The sequence below is a fragment of the Pteronotus mesoamericanus genome, unplaced genomic scaffold (assembly GCF_021234165.1).
Source record: "Pteronotus mesoamericanus isolate MK-2021 breed Mesoamerican mustached bat unplaced genomic scaffold, CSHL_Meso_final contig_173, whole genome shotgun sequence".
Lineage (NCBI taxonomy): Eukaryota > Metazoa > Chordata > Mammalia > Chiroptera > Mormoopidae > Pteronotus > Pteronotus mesoamericanus.
This window is the reverse complement of record NW_026555072.1, coordinates 9,812,034-9,832,332: the sequence shown is the minus strand read 5'-3', so window position 1 is coordinate 9,832,332 and position 20,299 is coordinate 9,812,034. Positions and strand designations below refer to the sequence as shown.

Genomic DNA, 20,299 nt, shown 5'->3' with positions numbered 1-20,299 from the left:
TGGAGAAAGCGGCAGCCGGCCTAGCGGAGGCAACGACGGGGCGGTCTCAGGGACTCGGGTCGAGCTGGATCTCGTCACCCGGTGGTGCTGCCGTGGTCACTCGCGTTCTCTTGGCCGGTTCCGTTCCCGTACACGGCTGCAGCCTTCGCGGAACCATGGCTGTGCTCGTCGTGCTTCTGTCCTTGTTGGTGGCGGGTGAGGACCTGGGGGCGCGCGGGGCGCGCTCCGGGCGGCTCTAGAGCCTCAGGGGTCGGGAGCGGCCACCGGTGTGCAGCAGTGGGGCGGGTGCCGCAGTGCGGGCAAGGGGCGGCAGCTTTGCCCCAGCCTCCTTACTGTGTCGGCGCGGCTAAGGGTCGGGGGTGGTGGTGTGCCGGGGCCGGGCTGGGCTGCGTGGGGGGCGTCTGAGTTGGCCCCACCCTCCGCCTCTTCGTGGAAGGCGCGTCCGCCTGTCTTGTCTCGAGGCTCAGGTCATTCCGGCCTCTTCCGGCTCGGGAGGCGCTTCGGAAGATGGCAATGCATTTCTCAATCAAATGTTGAACCGCAGTCCTCTGCGAAGAAGGGAAGGGCGACTTCTTAGCTGTCATCAGCTGCTGCATTTCTTTGCGTTTTTCTGATGGTTTCATTTCTAGCAGTTATCAGTTATTGTTTCAGGATACAAAAGTTGGAGGTGGAGTAATTGCTTCTATATGATTATTTTTAAAGGCGAATTCAGAGTGCCTCTTAATAGTTTGTCGCAGTTACCAATTTTAGGGATTTGGAAACTAAGATGTGAATCACGTTCTTAGGGTCACATGTCAAATAATGGTAGCTTTCTGAGTGGTACCTAGGTTCCCTAGAATTAAGCAAAGGGCCTGCAAGTCAGCTAACATTTGACCTCTTCCTGTGCATCATGTAATTCATTTAATTTTTCAACAATCCTTAATCGTTTTATAGAGTGCTTACGCCTAAATAAATTACCCAACATCACACAAGTAGTAAGCAGCAAAGCTGGAGTTGAACCCAGATCAGCTGGATCCAAAACGGGGGCCCTTTTCCATGACATGTGTTGTGGCACAGGTGGCGGGAATGCTGCTACTCTGAGAATGTAGGAATGATGGGAGCTGAACTGGGGTGCAGACAGCGGCCAACAAGAGTCCAAGTTGAAAGCAATTTGGAGGAATTGGGTACTGTTGTTACCCGTTGTATTGGTTAAAAATCTATAGGAAGCCTGTGTCTCTGCTTTGTGAGGTGCTGGGACATCCCACTTTTGGAACGGTGGTTTAATTGTGAATGGGGGTATAGACCACTGATGTTCTTGAAATCTGCAGGTCATCGTCTTCCCTGGAGTGCCTCCTGTTGGGTTGATGTAGTTACACTTACTTTCATAGGCCCCAAATTTTAGGGTGGTTTTGTTCTTGTGTCTGTCTCTGGAAAGTCATTCTGATCTATCTAGTAAGTTACTGTGGTGGAATTTTTTAGTTTTTGAAACTTAAACATCTCTTTGATACTATGATTTATCTGAACATCTTCTAATTCCATGTTTACTGTCTTAAGTGATATTACTTTGATTCAGTGAGATTTGGGAGAGGGGTTGTTTGTTTTTGGTTTGGGACCTAGTTTGAACATGTTTTCCTAACTAGAATAGTCTAGTTCATACAGACCAAGAATCTGACCTTGTCAGCTTTTGCATTGCTTGGTCTCGTCAGCTGAGGTTAAATTACTTTTTTCCACAATGACTAAATGTGACTTAATGGAAAACATCTTTAAGAGATCAGACTTCCCTATTTGAGGGAAAAAAATGTCCTTTAAAATGGTTTTACCAAATCAGAGAGAGACTAGAGGAAGGGAATTAGGGTTATAAACACAATGTATTAAGGAGTATTTGAAAAAATTCAGATGTTTAGCCTGGAGAGGAAAGGCCAAGAGTAAGAAATACATGGAAGTTGACGAGATGTCCTTTCGAAGAGGGATTTGATTTGGTCACTGATGTCCTAGAGGTGAAAAGTAGGACCTATTTATTTCTTTCACTTATGGATTCCATCGACCATTCATAGATCACAGCATAGTATTGTGAGAGTTTCCAAAGGGCATAGGGCTTAGCCTCTAGCTCGGGGCTCAGAGGACAAATGTGAAAGGTTAGGGTGGAAAGAAAAGGCATTTCCAACAGAACAGCATGTGTAAAAAGCACAGAGGTACGAGAGCAAATAGTAAATAGTTTGGTGGGGCTGGAATGTGTAGAGGTTAAGGGGTTGAGAGATCTTAGAAGTAATGTCAGTGAGGTGCCCTTAGGTGTTATGTTTTGCATTTTTGTCTCAAAGGCTCTGGGCGGTGAGTGAAAGTGGTTTAGCTGAAGGACAAATGAACAGATGGGTATTTTGATAGGAAGACAGGTCATAAGGTGGCCGGTTCCAGCAAGCCTGGTGAGTGCCTGGAGAGTGGGCACTGGACACGGAGGGGAAAGGATTCGTGGGATAACCAGAGAAAAAAATAGAATTCGGTGGTTGATGAGCTGCAGTGCTGAGGAAGGATTTAAAGGCGACCCCTTTGAGCCGCTTGGTGGAAGGTGGCGTCATCCATAGATACAGAGAATACAGGAGGAACACGTGGAAAGATGGTGAATTCAGTTCTGAACCTGTTGATTTGGAAGTACTCATGGGACTTACTTAGAAGGAAATGCTCAGCAGACTGTTGGGTGTATAGGTCTAAGGGGCAAGAGAAATGTAGGCTGAAAATCAAAATGTGGGAGCCATCAAGGTGTTTTGGTGTTTTCAGCCTTAGGAGAGAGACTAGGAAAGCGGTGAAGGTCAGAGTTGGAGTCCTCAGCTCTCCAAGCTGGAGTATGCTAGTTGATCTACTGGGATGCCAGAAGAATGTACTAGAATGTCCATTTATATTTATTTTTTATCTCTCTCTCTCTCTCTCTCTCTCTCTCTCTCTCTTTGGTATAGTAATGGTCAGATATTCTGTAAAATGTCCCTCAATTTGAGTTTGTCTGATATTTTCTCATGATTAAATTGGGAAGAAGACTACACAGGTATCTCCTTTTTAAAAATTTCCATTTTTGTGCGCTTTGGAATATATTATGAATATATCATCTATTATACTACAAGTGTATACTTTGTAAATAAATACACACTTACATACTTTCAAATTTTGTACCGAAAGGGTTGAAAACTAAAAAAGTCTGAACATCTCAGCTTTCAAGGATGGAAAGGGAAAGGAACTGAGGAGAAGCAGCCAGAGGGATTGGAATTAAAACCAGGGCCCAGGCTTAGAAGCCAAGGTGGGAGATTTTCAAGGAGGGAGTTGCTGGTATCTGATGATTTGGGAAGTTAAGTAAATGAAGGGCTGAAAATTGTCCTTTGGATTTGGTGAGTCGTTTCAGTGGCGTGGTGGGGTGAGAGCTGTGGAGTAGGTAGCACATGTGAGATGAAGACGTAGAGAAGCAAACATAGCTGGCTGCTCTGCCAGGATTCCTCCTCCGAAGGGAAGCAGAGGCTGGTGGAGGCTGGGAGGACCAAAGGAGGTTTTTTGTGGTTTTATTTTTAGAATGGGAGCCGCCCTCAGTGTGTTTTTATGCTGAAGTGAAAGAGCGACTTGATATGGGAAAATTGGTAGTGTAAAGTGTGGCTTCATTCGTTAACTCAACAAGTATTTTTTGCGCACCGATGTATCAGGCACTGTTCTTAGCCCTGGGGATGTTGTGTGAATAAGACAAACTGAAATCCCTGCCCTTGTGGAGCTTCCATTCTATGGGGCCAGCTTTTTATTCCTGCAACTATATACGCATCTAACTCCTGATACACTGTCCCAGAATAGTGGCTTAATCAACACTGAATGAATAATTTAATAGGTGAATGAATGAAGCTCCCTAAGGAGACTGAGCCACAGGGTTACCGGTATTTTAGACTGGGAGAGGGACATCCCCGCCAGCATCTGGAAGGAGAGGAGATAAGGATAGGGGCTCACAGCAGACAAATTTGTGGTGGTGAGAGGAAGCAGGTAGCTGGAGGAATTCCTCTGCTTTCTCTTGAAGTTGGAGATAAGGTTATCTGATGAGACCCAGTCAGGAGTGATCAAAGGTGAAAGAAGTGAGGAAGTCCATTTCAGATCAGTAAAACAGGAAACATTTTAAAGGACTAGACTGTCGGGACAATGGAAATGATTGCTGGCAAGCTAATAGAGTTTGTAAGATGATATGGTGACCCCCTTCAGGTAGAGGACTTGCGACTTTCTGTCAGGTATTCAGTATCCAGAGATACCTGCATTAAGCAGCAGTTTGTTGGTATAGGACTAAGGTTTTCTAAAGCTTAGGGTTCTGAAGGACTGTTGATCAGGCACAGACGTAGAATCTAACCAACTGTAAATTTGAGGTGAAGTAATTTAGCATAACTTTGTTGGGGTTGAGTGAGTAGGGCCACATTTTAAAACAGGGCTATCTTCAGATCTAATATGGTTTTTTAAAATGTGTGTGTTACTGCCCTGGCTCGTGTGGCTCAGTGGACTGAGCACCAACTTGGGAACCAAAGGGTCACCAGTTCAGTTCCCAGTCAGGGCACATAACTGGGTTGTAGGCCAGGTCCCCAGTTGGGAGTGTGCCAGAGGCAACCAACTCATCATGTATCTCTTGCAAATCGATGTTTCTCTCCCTCTCTTTCTCCTTCCATTCCCCTCTCTCTAAATAAATAAACAAAATCTTTAAAATGTGCATGTTACTTTGAAAGTATGGGTCTCTTGCTGCCCCATTTTTCTTAGAGTTTGCAGTAAGTACTACTTTAGTGAACTAAGATGTTTATCAGTTACAAATGGCCATTCCATTTTGTTTTGTTTTGTTTTGTTTTGTTTTGGTCTGCCTCAAGCTAGAACAATTTGGAAATTTCTGCTCTGGTAGTTGCATTGAATCGAAACTCATAACTCCCTATGTTGTATCAGCACCATCCTGAGGCCTTTTATTTACTGTCAATACTGCAACACCAAAACATTTACTCTTGCTTCCAACTTTATTCCCATACTCTATAAGTGATACTTTCCTTAGGTCAAGAGAATAACAATAATGCTTTATTAAAGTCTCATTTCCCATGCTAGGCATGAACAAGATTTGTTTTGGACTTGGAGCTAGTCTTTTCATAGGAACCCAAAAGGTCCCATTAGCTTCTGGGCCTTGTGTAAGCTCGACATCATTGGGTTAACACAGGATGGGTTAGGAGGCCAGATACCTCATCCTCAGCCTCGGAGGGCCTATAAATTAGTCCTTTTGTTCTCCTTTGCCTTTTATTTTATTTATTTTCAGAGAGGGGAAGGGAGGGAGAAAGAGGAGAGAAATCCCAATGTGTGGTTACCTCTTGCACACCCCCTATTGGGGACCTGGCCTGCAACCTAGGCATGAGCCCTAACTGGGAATCGAACCAGCGACCCTTTAGTTTGCAGGTCGGCGCTCAGTCCATTGAGCCACACCAGCCAGGGCTCATCTTCACCTTTTAATCACTGGCCCCATACCCTTAGACTAGCTGACTTTATTATTACAGAATACCTTTTCTCACCTTGATACGTCCATTGGAAATAATATTTTCTGTATTTTGTTTCCAAAGTCTGAAGTGTTTTATATTCTGACTAGTAACATGTACCCCCGATTGACAGTCCTCATTTCACTAGGTTTGTCTGTGAGATTAAAGGAAAGATATAATCTTTGCTAAGATATACTGACCTGCTATAGTTTTAGGGTGAAATGCTTGGAATTTTATGAATTTGCATTTTGAAGAGAGGGTCAGTGATAGAAATAATTTTAGAGATTTAACTTTCCTTTCTTCCGTGTTAGTCTGTGCTGGGATTTTGTTTTTCGTTTCTTAAATTCTGGAGAAGTGCCACTGATTTCTAATTCTTGACAAATGCAACATGCCCCTGTTTCAGGGCCATTTGAAGGAAGGCATCTAGATCATTAAGAGAATCTGGTTTCATAGTTGTACCTTTGTTACAGCAGAGTGTGTGGACTTAAATTCTTAGAGTGATACCTTGAAAAAGAATTCAATGATATTTATTTAGGATTCAGCATTTTGTCCGATCATAACTTAGTATGCTAAGTCAAAGGAAGAGGGAAGCATTTAATAATCTTCAACATGGATGCAAAAGATTTATGATGCTGATCATTCATTGACTAATCTGTTTTCTTCTCAGGTGTTTTGGGGAACGAGTTTAGTATATTAAGATCACCAGGGTCTGTTGTTTTCCGCGATGGAAAGTGGCCTATTCCCGGAGAGCGAATCCCAGATGTGGCTGCATTATCCATGGGCTTCTCTGTGAAAGAAGTATGTGAGTTTTTAAAAAGTATTTGGAGCTGCTTCTGAAAGTACTTTTACTGATTTCTGCTAATAGCCCAAGAAAGTAACAAACAAACATAGGTTTATTTGGTATAGATTGCAAAAGTAAAAAAGCTCATTTGTAGTTGGGGAGATTTTGGATAAGTACCAAGCTTGGCTTACGAACCCAAATCCTTATAAATCATTAACCAGGTAATAGTTTATTCATAGTAGTGACATTCTTTGTATATAAGAGAATGCATCTGTCCTACTAGTAATTGGATGTATAATTTTATTTTTTCAGTACACATGATAGATTTGTGTCTTAATTCAGGCTGCAGTTACAAAATACCATAGACTAGGTGGCTGATAAACAACAGACATTTCTTACTGTTCTGAGGCTGGAAGTCTGAGATAGGTGCCAGCATGGTCAAGTTGTAGTGAGGGCCCTCCTTCCAGGTTGCAGACTGTAGACTTTTTGTTGTATTCACACATAGTGCAGAGAGGGTGAGAGAGCTGCCTGGAGTCCCTTTTATAAGACTCCACTCTTTAGTGTTCCAACCTCATGACCTAATTACCTCTCTAAGGCCCCGCCTCCAAAAACCATCACTTTAGGGGTTAGGATTGCAGCATATGAATTTGGGGTGGGAGACTCAAACATTCAGTCTGTTACATTTGTCATAAATGATAAAATGTGTATGTGCCCTGCCTGATTTTAGGAAAGTAGTGTTGTCAGTAGTTAAGGAATAGCCGGGGGCCATGGTTTCCTACAATTAAACTGTAACATGTTGTATTAACTGGCTGCTTACGTGATGTAGCACAGGAGACCTAGATCCAGTCAGTATGAGAAATCTAAAGCTGTGGGCTAGAAGGAAAGGAATTCTGTTTGCCCTGTCTTCCTGTCATTATCTCCTCACATTTTACAAGTTTGGTGCTTTGATGTGGTGTCTAGATACCATCAGTCACTCAAAGGAATGTCCCTCCTAGGTCTTGAGTGCTCTGGAAACCTGAAGCAGCACTTGGGGACTCTCTCTGCCAGGCCTCCGGGAGGAGCTCCTGAGCTCCTACCGTGAACGTGTCTGGTGGTTTACATTTAAGGATGAAATTTCTAGTTCGTTCTTTAACGACTTTTACTTCAAATGGCGATTAAAATAACCCTTAGAAATAATTATTAGTAAACTAATATGAATTCCTTTCAGCAGGAATTTTCTTTTATTTATAAAGAACTTAGGCTAATGAGAACGTTTTAATGATAGTCTTGTCATGTATGTCCCTGAAAGAGACAAGTGATGCTGCAGGTAAGGACAGACAATAATGGGGGGAAGAAAATGTCCATGGTTATATGAAGACAAGACTATTTGTAACCTGGAATTTGAAAAGCACCTATGTTTTGTTGACTGGCCTGCTGTTTTCCATCAAAGGTTTGAGGTGACTTACTACTAAACTTTATTGTTCAAATTTGTAGAAGTTTTTAAGAAAATAAAGAACACAGAAATCCACATCCTTGATGAGGAAATTGTAACTACTGCCCTAAATAAAACACTTGCTCTCCCTGTGAATTTTCATTTACAGTATCTGCCCGGAAACCCTTAACTCTGTTTATTAAATGTTCCTGGGGCATGGTTTTCTGAGTTGATAATTAAGTACTATTTCATCCTTTTCCACATTTAGGACCTTTCTTGGCCGGGACTTGCCGTTGGTAACCTATTCCATCGCCCTCAGGCTACTGTTATGGTGATGGTGAAGGGAGTGGACAGACTGGCTCTACCCCCAGGCAGTGTCATTTCGTACCCTTTGGAGAATGTGAGTATTCATTATAAAAAAGTAAAAGGGTGCATTTTTTTTATTTCATCTTGTCAGCTATTGTTATGAATTGGGTTCTAAGCACACTTATCTGTGTGTGTGTGTACTGATTGGTAAGTAAAGCAATTTCTTTTTAAAAAATTACATAGTGGTTATAAATTTATTGAGACTTGTCTGTTTCCTATGGATGGGAGTACTAAGATAAAAGGTAGAGAAACTGCCCCACTCTCAGAATAGTTAGAGGCTTGAAAAACTGAAACCAGTTAGGGGGGATATCCTGCCGACACTATTGTGGGCATTATGTCGCCCTTTCCCTTCAGAATTTTACTTCATTTTTGTGTGAGGAGGAGACTGAAGGCTGTTTGGCTCACTTAACTCCTTCACTAATCTTTGAAGCAGTACGGCTGACCGAGCTGCTGTGAGAGGCCCTCCTTCCACTACAAGTGTACAGAAGTCACCAAAACATTTTTCTGTGCATAACTAAACTGAAAGCAAGTAAGGGACACACACAGGTGTCACGTTTGAACAGAAAACTCAAAAGCCGCAGTGGTAAGCAGGAGTTGAAGCTAGAATGTGTTCTGTGCAGAAAGCCAGGGTCTGCAGAATGCTGTCTCATTCTTGAAAGCAAGTGAAACGCCAGCTGCTCCAGGGCTGCCATAGAGGAGCTGCTCGCCACCCTTAGCTGTGGGAGCCTTAGAGTTCCCTAAGAGAAGTCGGAACTGCAGGATGGGGCTATGCTCCAAATTCACGCAACCCGCCCCATACAGACACCTCCACAGCCTGGGGCTCCTTTGGGGAAAAAAAATTAAAGATGAGTTGAATTTACAAAGCACTGGGAGGAAAAAAATGCCATGAGAGAGTCAGCAGGTGCAACAAACAATTCATCCCCAATAGACTAGTCTCAAAGAGATTTGAAAATACACACATTAAAACTGTGAGAGTTAAAGGAAGGGATAGAAACTGTGAGGCAGTGATAAGACACGTGGTGCTTTCATTGATATTCACTCCTAAATATTTCAAAATTTATACTGTGATTTATTTAACCCATAGTTATTTCGAAGTGTTTAATGTGCGAGTTCTTTTAAAATCATTTTTAATTTCTCAATTTCTAATTTCATTACATTGTGAGACTGGTCTGTATGATGATGATTTTTTGGAAAGTTTTTTCAGACTTTCCCGTGGTCTGATATAGATTATTTCCAAGCACACATGACATTCTTACAAAAAACAACCATGTACTAGGTCATAAGGCAGATCTCAACAAATATATAATCAGTATCATATAAACCACCCTCTCTGACCACAGTGCAGTTAAATCTGAAAACAGTAACAAAATGATACCTTAAGAATCTATTTGGGAATGGTAAAAACAAATAAAAGATGTGACTTTTCAGGTTTAAAGTGCACTGAACACCCAGTAGGCTGAAGCCAAATCAACACCTAGACATAATGAAATTGAAGAACCATCAAGAATACTGAAAATCTTAAAAGCTTTAGAGAAAAGACATAGTCATTACGAAGGAATGAGAATAGAATGATAGCAGATTTCTTATCTGTTGCCATTAGGGACCAGAAGAGCAAGAACGGAAAAGCAGTTATTTGTGTAGTATAAGGCTAGTCATAATAATGAAATGATATTGATCCAGTGAAAATTATGATGGAACTATTGGGAGGGCGGAGAGATAGAAACAGAGTACATGGATGTGGCAGGGCGTGCTGCTGTGGTTGGCGATGTGAGAGAGCTAAATTCTCATTTTTTATAATGAGTGAAAAATAGATAATGCCTAAAATTGAAAAATCAAAATGTAATATATTATTTAGAGATGGTGGTAAAAGGAAAAGGAAACAAAGGATTTGAAAATGAGGGCCTCAGAGGAATGGAAAATGAGGGGAGGGGGAAACTTACGTTACCATAAAAAGTCTTATAAAGCTATTTGTCTCCTTAAACAATTTGTACATATGACCTTTTTTCTGTATAATGCATGAGATTTTTAAAAAGTCAACAAAGATAGGAAAGTTGGAATAGATGCACTCCTGAATAATTTGTGGATTGAGGAGCAAATAACAGAGTTTCAGAATTATTTGGAAATCAATATCAATGAATGTACCACATATTTAAAAATTGTGGGATGCAGCTAAAGTGGTAAGAAAAGGAAAATTTATAGCTTTAAGTGCACATGGTAGACAATTAAAAGATTGGAAATTAATGAACTAAAGAAACCAGAATTTCAGAGTAATGGAAGGACGGGAACAATAAAACTCAAAAGGCACAAGTATTATTTATTAAGTACATGATTCTGTGATTTCTGTGAAAATCATTGTGAAAGACCCCTTTAAAATAAGTGTATGAAAATTCAAGATGCTATCAAGATTTTCATTAGCATACAATCCAAAACTAAACATTTTAAAAAGACTAACCTCATTTTACATGAGTAGAAGATGTGAAATGAGCCCGTATTAGTCCTTGACCCTGATTGACTGCTTCTAATACTTTTCCTGGCAGTAGGTGGTAAATGAGATGTAAGGCTCAGAGGGCAAAACCCACAAAATAGATTTAAAAAAAAATAGAATGTCTTAGAATCCCACTTAAAGAAGTTTCTATTTGATTAGCTAGCTATTTTCATTAGAATTTCAATTCATACAGATATAGAAGTTGCATTTTCTCCAGGACAGACAACGCCTATCCTTATAATACAGTGGAAGAAAGTAATCACTATATTTTAAGCAGCCAAGCTTTTTCCTTTTGAGCTTAGCGGTCCATATAATTTTTTCTTTTCCTTCACAGTTTGGTGATCATCTGACTCAGCAGCTTCTCTAGTCTGATTGCTAGGGATGTGTTACCTTTAATCTTCAACTTTTTATTTCACTAGGTGAAATGAGGCTAGAGAAATTGTTACATGTTCTGGTATTCCCTCCAAAGTCTGAGGAGGTGAACTGTGTGATTGGAAAGGGAGAGCTCGCTTGAGGCCAACTCAAGGAGCTGGTGGCAATATACTTTTGCAAGTTTGAACTTCTCCTTTCTTCAACTGCTTATTAACTCAATTTTAAGAGAATTTTGGAAAGAGTTATGCATCTTGAGGAAGAGAAGAAAATGATTTTGTTCCACAAGATCATGAAATGGAGAAAATTTTAATGGTGGGATTTGATCAGTAAGATTTATATAACCACATTAATTTTTCTGTACCATGTTAACATTAATTTGCTGCTTATAAACATGAACCTTTTAATAGTAAAGGGAATTACTGAAAAAAAATTACTGTAAGAAATCTCCATTAAAACAAAACCACGACTACTATACTGCTTGTTTTAATACCATAACATTGAGAATAATTATTTTGAGGGGAAAAATATCCATAATTTATTGTTAAAAATAATGGGCAAAAACAGGTCTATGGGGGTAGTGGTCAGAATTTGGTTACCCTTTGAGGGGGGGTGGAGGAAATGCGTGGGGCGGCCTCTAGGGTGCCGATAATGTTCTGTCTTGATCTGGTTGGATTATATGAATGCATCTATTTGTAAATATTCCTTGAGCTTTTACCCTAAGGTTTGTGCACCATATTATATGTATATTACACTTCAATAAAAAAAATTCAAGGACAAAAAGTAGATTTTAGCACACTTGGTTATTTCAATTTAATATCATGTAGTTGTAAGATAAAGGACATAGGAAATTTTGTGACATACTTTATGCCTTGTCTAAGAGTCTTCAGTATATCTGAAGACAAACCCTAAATCTTAATAAAATATTTTTTAAATTTTGAAATGAAAAATGAGAGCTATTTCTCTTTCAATTCAATTCAATTCAAATTCTTCTGACCTCTTGAATGAAAGTTACTACTTTGTTATAGAATATACATTCTTTGTGACACGTTTGTTTAATACTGAAAGCAAGCATATTGCTGCTTCAAATACACAAATGACCACCAGGAAACTGTGGTTTGTGCAAGATAGTGTTGCTTCCTTTGTGTTTACGAGTTATTTTCTATTTAGGCACATTGGGAGACAGACTTGTTGGCCCACTAGGAGGCTGTTTGATTTTCTCTGCCCTGAAAAGGGCTCTTTGTGTTTGGATATGATTTGGGTCTTTTGAATTTCCATAGAAAATGCTGATGCTTTTTTTCTTTTTAAAGCTCCTTTTTTAATGCCATCTGAATGATTTTTCTTCCCACTTTGATTCAGGTAATAATTAAGGTCTTGCTCTTAAATTTCAGGCAGTTCCTTTTAGTCTTGACAGTGTTGCAAATTCCATTCACTCCTTATTTTCTGAAGAAACTCCTGTAGTTTTGCAGTTGGCTCCCAGCGAGGAAGTAAGTGATACAATTTTTATTTAAGACGCTTTAAAAAATTAGCTTTCATTATTTAATGAAAATTTAAAACCAGTTTTAATGAACAGTGCTGTCAGACCTCTGTATACTGGAATTGATCTGTAGAACAAACTTAAAATTTTGGATTCCTCTTGCAGAGAGTGTATATGGTGGGGAAGGCAAACTCAGTTTTTGAAGATCTTTCGGTAACATTACGACAGCTCCGCAATCGCCTGTTTCAAGAAAACTCTGTTCTCAATTCACTTCCCCTCAATTCTCTGAGTAGGAACAATGAAGTAAGTACAGTTACTGAATGAATTAATTAATATCATTACTGATTTCCCATTTCTTTTGCTCCTGACTTTAGAGCAAACTTCACATGTAAGAAAATGAAAAGTTTTGCAAATTTACAGCTGGCATAGATTCTTCTTTCCTTTAGTGTAATTTTTTTTCTTATGAATCTCATGAAGAAACTCCTTTTGAGAGTTGAGCTGTAGTAGTAAAATGGTATTACATTTTTACTAATACGAGGGTTGCCACAGATTAATCCAGACAAACCAGAAATCACAGAATTTACTTGGTGGCTGATAGAGTTGTGTCAGTCTGGTATGTGGGCGCCACCATTCACTGCCATTTCTGATGTGTTGGCCTAATTTTTCTACTTCATTCTTGACAGTGCAGTGGAGGGAGCCACCCTTACTTATAATTCCTGTCAGTTTCACCACCTGTTCATGCACCCTCTTAACCACATGGAATGCCACCTTGCGGGCACCCTCCCCTCTACCTACTATGGTTGACCAGGACCACCATCTTTTATTCTCCAGTATAGAATATATTTAAGTGATGTGAGCAAACTGGGCCACTGGCAGGATCTTGCTGCAGTGTGCAAGAATATTCTGGTGCCCTGAGGGGAAACTGAAGTGTTTAGATGCTTTATCAGAAATATGGCTATTGAGTGGAAGTCACTGTGCTGGGGAATGACTGTCAACCTTTCTGTTGGGAAGTAATGCTTTATATGCATCTTCAATGGAAATGAACCTACCAAGTGGAGGATAGCTGTTGCATAAATTCACTTAAGTGCTTAACATTTCTAATACCCGTGCCTTCCTTGATAAATGGCAAATATAGATCTCTGATGCATATTTAAAGTACTTCTTACTTCTTTCGGCTCTCTGCAGGTTGATCTGCTCTTTCTCTCTGAACTACAAGTTCTGCATGATATTTCAAGTTTGGTAAGTAAGCTGCTCTAAGTTTTCAGTTCCATTTATTTTGGTTCCAGGAGACATTTCGAGAGAATCTTCGAATGATAGTGAAACCAATAGAAAAGTTCGATCAAGTATGCCTTGGATTGATTTATGGTGCCGTGAAAGTTGAGGAATTGGTGGTGGTGGGAATTTTTATCTCATCTCATGTTAGTCGAATTATGTTGGAGTTCCACACTTAGGAGACAGTGAATATATCCTCCAGGAATACAAGACTTGGGTGGGCCACCCTAACTGCAGCCCTGACTTGGCTGTTGATTTCTTGTCAGACATTAAGACTTAAATCCTGTATCTAAAATAGAAATAACAATTTGGACTAACAATGCTGTCAACCAAGTCAGGAAGAGAATAAATCTACCTACAGGGTATTTTCCGCTTTTTGGTGAATGATGTAAAAAAAATCCTCCTGTGATTGAAATAGAAAAACTTACGTGTTTGCTACCGACTGAGGTGGTTGCCCAAACTTTGTCAGTGGGGTCGGTTCCAGGAGTCTGGAAGCACAGAGCTGGGGGCTGGCGAGGTGGTCTGGGAGGGCGCGTGGGAAGTGTGCTCTCTGAGCATCGACGGTTCGTGCTCTCCTGGGATGAGACTGGTCCAACCATCTGTTCTTTCACATCTGAACTTTTTAAACTAGGGAATTTGTGGAAGAGCTTTTAATACTTAGGTAGTCTGTAACTGCTCTTAAAAATCAGATTTATGTTGGATTTGTTTTATTGGAAACTTCCATTTAAACCAGTTCCATTTGCCACCATTTCAGACTGTTTGTATATGGTGGCACACTGGTGTGGTGTGGTTCTCTTCAGCCTGCTTTAGTTAGGCATAGAACGCCAACTGGCTATGTTTGACATTACTTTTGCTTATTCTCCTCAGTTGTCTCGACATAAGCATCTAGCCAGAGATCATTCTCCTGATTTATATTCACTGGAGCTGGCAGGTTTGGACGAAATTGGGAAACATTATGGAGAAGATTCTGAACAATTCAGAGATGCTTCTAAGATCCTTGTTGATGCTTTACAAAAGGTAAATTATCAATGGGGTATGAGAGGTTAGAGGATGACCATTTCACTTTTAGCCTCTTAATGGAAAAGTCTGCTTAGTGAATAATGTTGATTGAAATCTTAGCTTCTTTAGGGGACCTCTAATTTTAGTGACCAAGGATGGAATAGGTCAAAGATATGTGTTGGGATGTTTCAAATGCTGGCAGAGGAAGCATAGGAAATGATGGCTAACTCCAGAATAATACTTTTTTCTTTGCATAATGCTAAGATAGACGTATCATTGCCCTGGCTGGTGTGGCTCAGTGGATTGAGCTCCGGCCTACGGACTGAAAGGTTGCTGGTTTGATTCCCAGTCAGGGCACATGCCTGGGTTGCGAGCCAGGTCCCCAGTTGGGGGCCTGTGAGAGGCAACCAGTCAGTATGTCTGACACATTGATGTTTCTCTCCCTTTTTCTCCCTCCCTTCCCCTCTCTCGAAAAGTAAATAAAATCTTTAAAGAAGTTAAAAAAATACACTTAACATAAAACTTACTACTTTAACCATTTTTAAGTGTAGAGTTCTGTGTCATTAAGTACAATACATTCACATTGTTGTGCAACCACCACCACTATCCATTGCTAGAACTTTCGTCTTTCGTAACTGAAACTCTGTACTCATTAAATGTTAAAAATTGGAGGAACACCAGCATAGTACCAGACATTTAGTAGATATGTAATAAATGCCAGTGTTCTCTTGCCCTTGAAATTACTTACCTGTAACTCTTCAGTGAGGTTTCACATTTAAGTTTTCATAGATGTTTGCAATTAACCAGAGACCATTTAGGAAGATTTCTTCATATCCCCTTCCTACTTCCCTTTTTCCAATTTATATGCCAACAAATGCAGGTTCTTAAAGTTATTTTGAACATTCGAATGTATGTTTAAGCTTAATAGTTTTCTGAATATTTTAACATAATCAAAACCTTTAAGAATTGCCTATGTTCAGGCAGTATATTTTAGGAGCCAATAGGTAAGTGTATATTGTTCTTGTAAGGTACACAGAAGTTGTACAAATAATTTAAATAAATATGTATTTAAGATTTATAGTAATGTCAATAACTCTTCAGTTTGCAGATGACATGTATAGTCTTTATGGTGGGAATGCAGTGGTAGAGCTAGTGACTGTCAGATCATTCGACACATCCCCTGTGAGGAAGACAAGGGCTATCCTTGAGGCAAAACAAGAGGTGAGTACATTTTTTGCCCTGGCTGGCATGGCTCAGTGGATTGAGTACCGGCCTGCAAACCAAAAGGTTGCCAGTTCAATTCCCAGTCACCACATGCTGGGGCTGCGGGCCATGTCCCTAGTTAGGGACATGCAAAAGGCCAGTGTTTCTCTTCCTCTCTCCCTCCGTTCTCCTCTCTCAAAAATAAGTAAAATCTTAAAAAAACAAAACAGTAGTTGAGTACATTTTTAGATCCTGCTTTAAAATTGTGAAATTAATTTTTTAAAAACCCCACTAAATCTTATATCACCTATGGCAGCATGAATGAGCAGTCAGTAAATCTGAAAACCAATCTCAAAACAGGTTTCTTATCCACATAGGTATGTTTGTTTTGTCAGTAATGCACATGTCTTTGGGGTATAATCAGATAATGCAGGAGTTGGAGTTAGGGATAAAAGTAAGTCTGTCAAATCCGGTAAGATAATTCCAGTATTGGTATTACAAGGAGACCATCACAAGTTAATGTGAGGGAGTGATGTGGCTCTCTCGGCCTGCTTTTCCAGGAGGTAGGCACATTGTCTCTGTGGTACAGCCCCCTCATTTTCCAAATCCACGATGTATCCACCCTTTATAATTTGATTTATTTCTATAGTTTTTTGCATGAACTTTGATTTTAAGCATTTAGAGAGTCATAAGCAATGGTGCTGACCATAGTTCAATGTGTGCATGTGTGTGTACATGCACATACAAAGATCAGCAGTGTGGATACCCCAAAACATCATGACATCAAGAACATTATACGTCATTGGCCTCATCTCTTGGAGCGGACTCCCACTCATTTTCCCTTTTGGACCCATTTGTAGCCCCCCACCCTGCTCAGTTTTACTGATCGCCGTGCGGAACTTAAGAGTGAGATGGTCAAAGGTAATGCCTGTTTGAGATTGTTTTACTCTAAATTGGAGTGGAAGGACCATGTCAGGCTAGACAACCTGAAAATTTTTTCCTATTGTAGAGCATCCAGAAATGTGGAGCATAAAGAAAGAAACACCATTTTGAGTGCATAGCTTATCTCTCAAGAAAGTAAGGGAAATTCATGAGAAAATAAAGAGGAACTTGAAAACTGTGTACTAAGCAGGCAGGACCTTTTTATGGACGTTTCTAGTTGGATTACCAAGAGAGGGGAAATCAGGTCTTTGGTCCCTGAATGTGGGACAGGGGAGCAAGAGGGGGTGGAAATGACACTTCCATGGAAAGCTGAGACCCTGAAAGGACTGTGCCCTCAGTAAAAGTGGCCTAGAAAACAATCTGCCCTCCAGCAAAGGGAGACAGAAAGGCTGGTGGGCTCTATGTAGTCATCGTAGGTACTAGGGGTGGGGATGTCTCCTAGGGAATTCTTAAGGACAGGTCCACCTTCGTGTGGGTTGGAGTTCAATTTTAAATTACCTGCAAGTCCGAGGAAGCCCCAGGCTAAAAAATTTACACATAGGCTCATACCCTGGTCCCAGGCTAATAAGACCTGTAGTGCTCAGCAGAATTAAATGTAAAACCTCTCTGGCAGGACACATGCCCCCCACCACAAGTCAGGATGGAGCGGGGCGGGGGGCGGGGGGGCCCGCCACAGTTACTCTCTCCAAATGTGAGCGTAGAACCTTGTAAAACATGGGTGTAGCCAGTCTACCATGAGTGCATGGTAACTAAAGCATCAAATGGAAGAATTAGACTCCGAAGAATGTCAGGTAATAGCATATGGGTATAGACCATAAAGTAAACTTTTAAACTGACTGAAAATAAAAGAGGAGTCAAATGAGGAAAAAGAACAAGATGCTTTTTTAAAAAGCAGATTTGAATTTTATTTTTATATTTTTGTTTAAGAATATTTATTTATTTTTAGAGAGAAGGGAAGGGAGGGAGAAAGGGAGAGAAACATCGATCAGTTGCCTCCCACACCGCAAGTCCCCAGCTGGGGACCTGGCTCACAACCCAGGCATGTACCCTGACCAGGAACCGAATTAGCAACCACCACTGGTTCACAGGCCAGGGCTCAATCCACTGAGCCACACCAGCCAGGGCAGAGTAGAGCTTTAATGGGAGACTTAAATACTAGATTCTTTGAACATTGACCACTTTAGGCCTGGTGGTTTAGGTGAAGTGACTGCAGAGAAGAATGCAGCTGTTTTAAGAAGGTACCCTTCTTTTAGGAGTTTGACAAACCAGTTTTGCAGGACTGGAATAAATTTTTCTCGGCGATGTCAGATTGAATTTATGAATCAGCTGCTTTAATGAACAAGTTGAGTTTATTAGAAAGTAGTTTCTGAAATTATTGTGTATGTGGTGAGGGGTGAGATTCATGTGATGTCATTGGATTTTCTTTATCTACAATGTAGTAAATGAACGCTTTACATATATAATCTAAAATTTAAGGTTTATTTTTTGGTAAACATAAGAGACTGAAATGAACACTCCAAAATGGAAGGTTGGTATCAAATACCCCTTGGATTCCATTCTGCCTGTACCTCCAGTCTCTGATGCACTACCTGTTGTCAGCTTTCATCCTTCTCCTCTATCCATGTCTGCCTCTCAGCTCTGTACTGACAGTCTCTCCCACTTCATGGAGAAAAAGAGGCCTTCCGCTTGAGCTTCTGTTGTAGGGTGATGAAATCTAAAATTAGATTGTGGTGATGACTGCAACTCTGTAAATATACTAAAATTTACTGAATGTACATTTAAAGTAAGTGTGAAAAAGATCTCATTTATCAAAAAAAAAAAAAGAAGAAGAAGTCTTCCAGTGTGAAATCCTCTGTTTGTTCCACTCTAAGCTCCCTGCATGTAAATGCACATGTCTGTGTGGCCATCCTTTCCTCCAGTTTAAATCACTGTCTTCCTTACAGCCAGGTGCTGGGGCTGTGGGGTTATAGTCCCTTCTTCATACTTGCTGCCCTAACCCCTGCCCTCATTTGCCCCACTTCACTACCTCGGCTTCCTGCTTCCCAGCCTGCTCTTCCCAGATCCCTCCTACACGTGGTCACCAAAGGTTTCTTTTGAAGACAAACCTGATCATGTTACTTCCTCTACTATCAGCCCTTCTGCCACTTAGGAATAAATGTTTGTTAGATAAATGAATCATAGCTACTACACTGGGATAGTTTCCTATCTTAAAATTCTTCACTCTTGATTTTGTTTCTTTTCTTCATTGTAGAATAACCCATCAAGTCCCTATAATCTTGCATATAAGTATAATTTTGAGTATTCAGTGGTTTTCAACATGGTACTTTGGATAATGATCGGCTTGGCCTTGGCTGTGATCATCACCTCTTATAATATTTGGAACATGGATCCTGGATACGATAGCATCATTTATAGAATGACAAACCAGAAGATTCGAATGGATTGAACTTTCCTTAAGCCAAACTGAGAAAAGGAGTTTGGAAATTGGCTGTTTTGTGAAAATAAATCTCTTAGTATGGACAGTATACTTTAGATTTTTAAAAAAAGCAAATTTTGTTCCTTATTTTGTGTGTACCTGTGAGGTTGTTTTAGAGTGAATTGTAGTATTGCTGTGAATTGATTTGTGTGATAGATTACATAACATGCTCAACTATTACAATATAACCATTAATTATAATTTCATTCCATTTAGTATTTGAAAATAATGCACTGAAATAAATGTAAAAACATTTAGAATAGCTTGTGTTATTTATGTTGAGAAAATGCACTGAATTTATTAGATTTTGAATGTTTAACTTCCTTATACAGAGTAGGTGAAAATTATATTTGGGTTGTTAGTAGTATGAACCGTTGTAAATGTCTTAATTTGATGTAAATATCTCTGAAACAAGAGAAAAGGTTTTTAACTTTAGAGCAGCCCTAAACTATGCATGTGCATATACAGTTGCTTAGATTTGGACCTGCACCTGATTTCTGTTAACCTCTTGAAAGTTTGGTGATCCAGATGGTCTAGTGTAGGTATTAAAAATGCTACATTGATTTATGAAGAAACTAGCTTTGTGGAGTTATAAATTCTCATTATTATACAAAAACAAATATTTGGGGGATATTTTGGGGCATGAATATAAAAATCTTTTTACTCCAGTAACTTCCTTCTGTGTAAGTTACTATGGTTTATAGTACAACATCATTATAGAAGAGTAAGTATAAGTAGATGCTCCCTACTTTTTATGTGGAAGTGGACCAATGTCTATAAAGAGTGACAAATAAAGTTAATGATTCCAAATTTGTGTCATTTCAATACTAAATCTATTTTATATTGTAAAACCCTAACTAAACAGGATTTTATTTAATCAGAACTGGCAATTTTGTTGTACAGAGTCATGCTTTTTTTTTTTTTAACATTTGTTTATTCTCACTGCCTGTTGAGATTGTAGAAGGTAGACACTTTAATTACCTCTCCTGTTATACAGTTTATATGGAATATATGATAAGTTCACACTAGACTTTA

At 39.9% G+C, this 20,299-nt stretch overlaps 1 protein-coding gene across 1 annotated transcript; it reads left to right on the top strand.

Annotated features, from left to right (window-relative positions):
* ATP6AP2 (ATPase H+ transporting accessory protein 2) lies at positions 1 to 20,047 on the top strand. The gene is made up of 9 exons (XM_054566549.1): positions 1 to 195; positions 6,151 to 6,281; positions 7,944 to 8,075; positions 12,287 to 12,382; positions 12,538 to 12,675; positions 13,558 to 13,611; positions 14,512 to 14,661; positions 15,745 to 15,864; positions 19,040 to 20,047. Exons 1-9 carry the CDS (start codon positions 156 to 158, stop codon positions 19,232 to 19,234), a joined length of 1,056 nt encoding a protein of 351 aa, XP_054422524.1. The 5' UTR covers positions 1 to 155; the 3' UTR covers positions 19,235 to 20,047.
* The last annotated feature ends 252 nt before the right edge of the window (positions 20,048 to 20,299 follow it).

Coding starts and splice junctions, on each gene's coding strand:
- ATP6AP2 (XM_054566549.1), top strand. CDS start 156: ATGGCTGTGCTCGTCGTGCTTCTGTCCTTGTTGGTGGCGG. Junction 8,076..12,286: donor TTTCGTACCCTTTGGAGAAT/GTGAGTATTCAT, acceptor CTTAAATTTCAG/GCAGTTCCTTTTAGTCTTGA. Junction 12,383..12,537: donor AGTTGGCTCCCAGCGAGGAA/GTAAGTGATACA, acceptor TTCCTCTTGCAG/AGAGTGTATATGGTGGGGAA.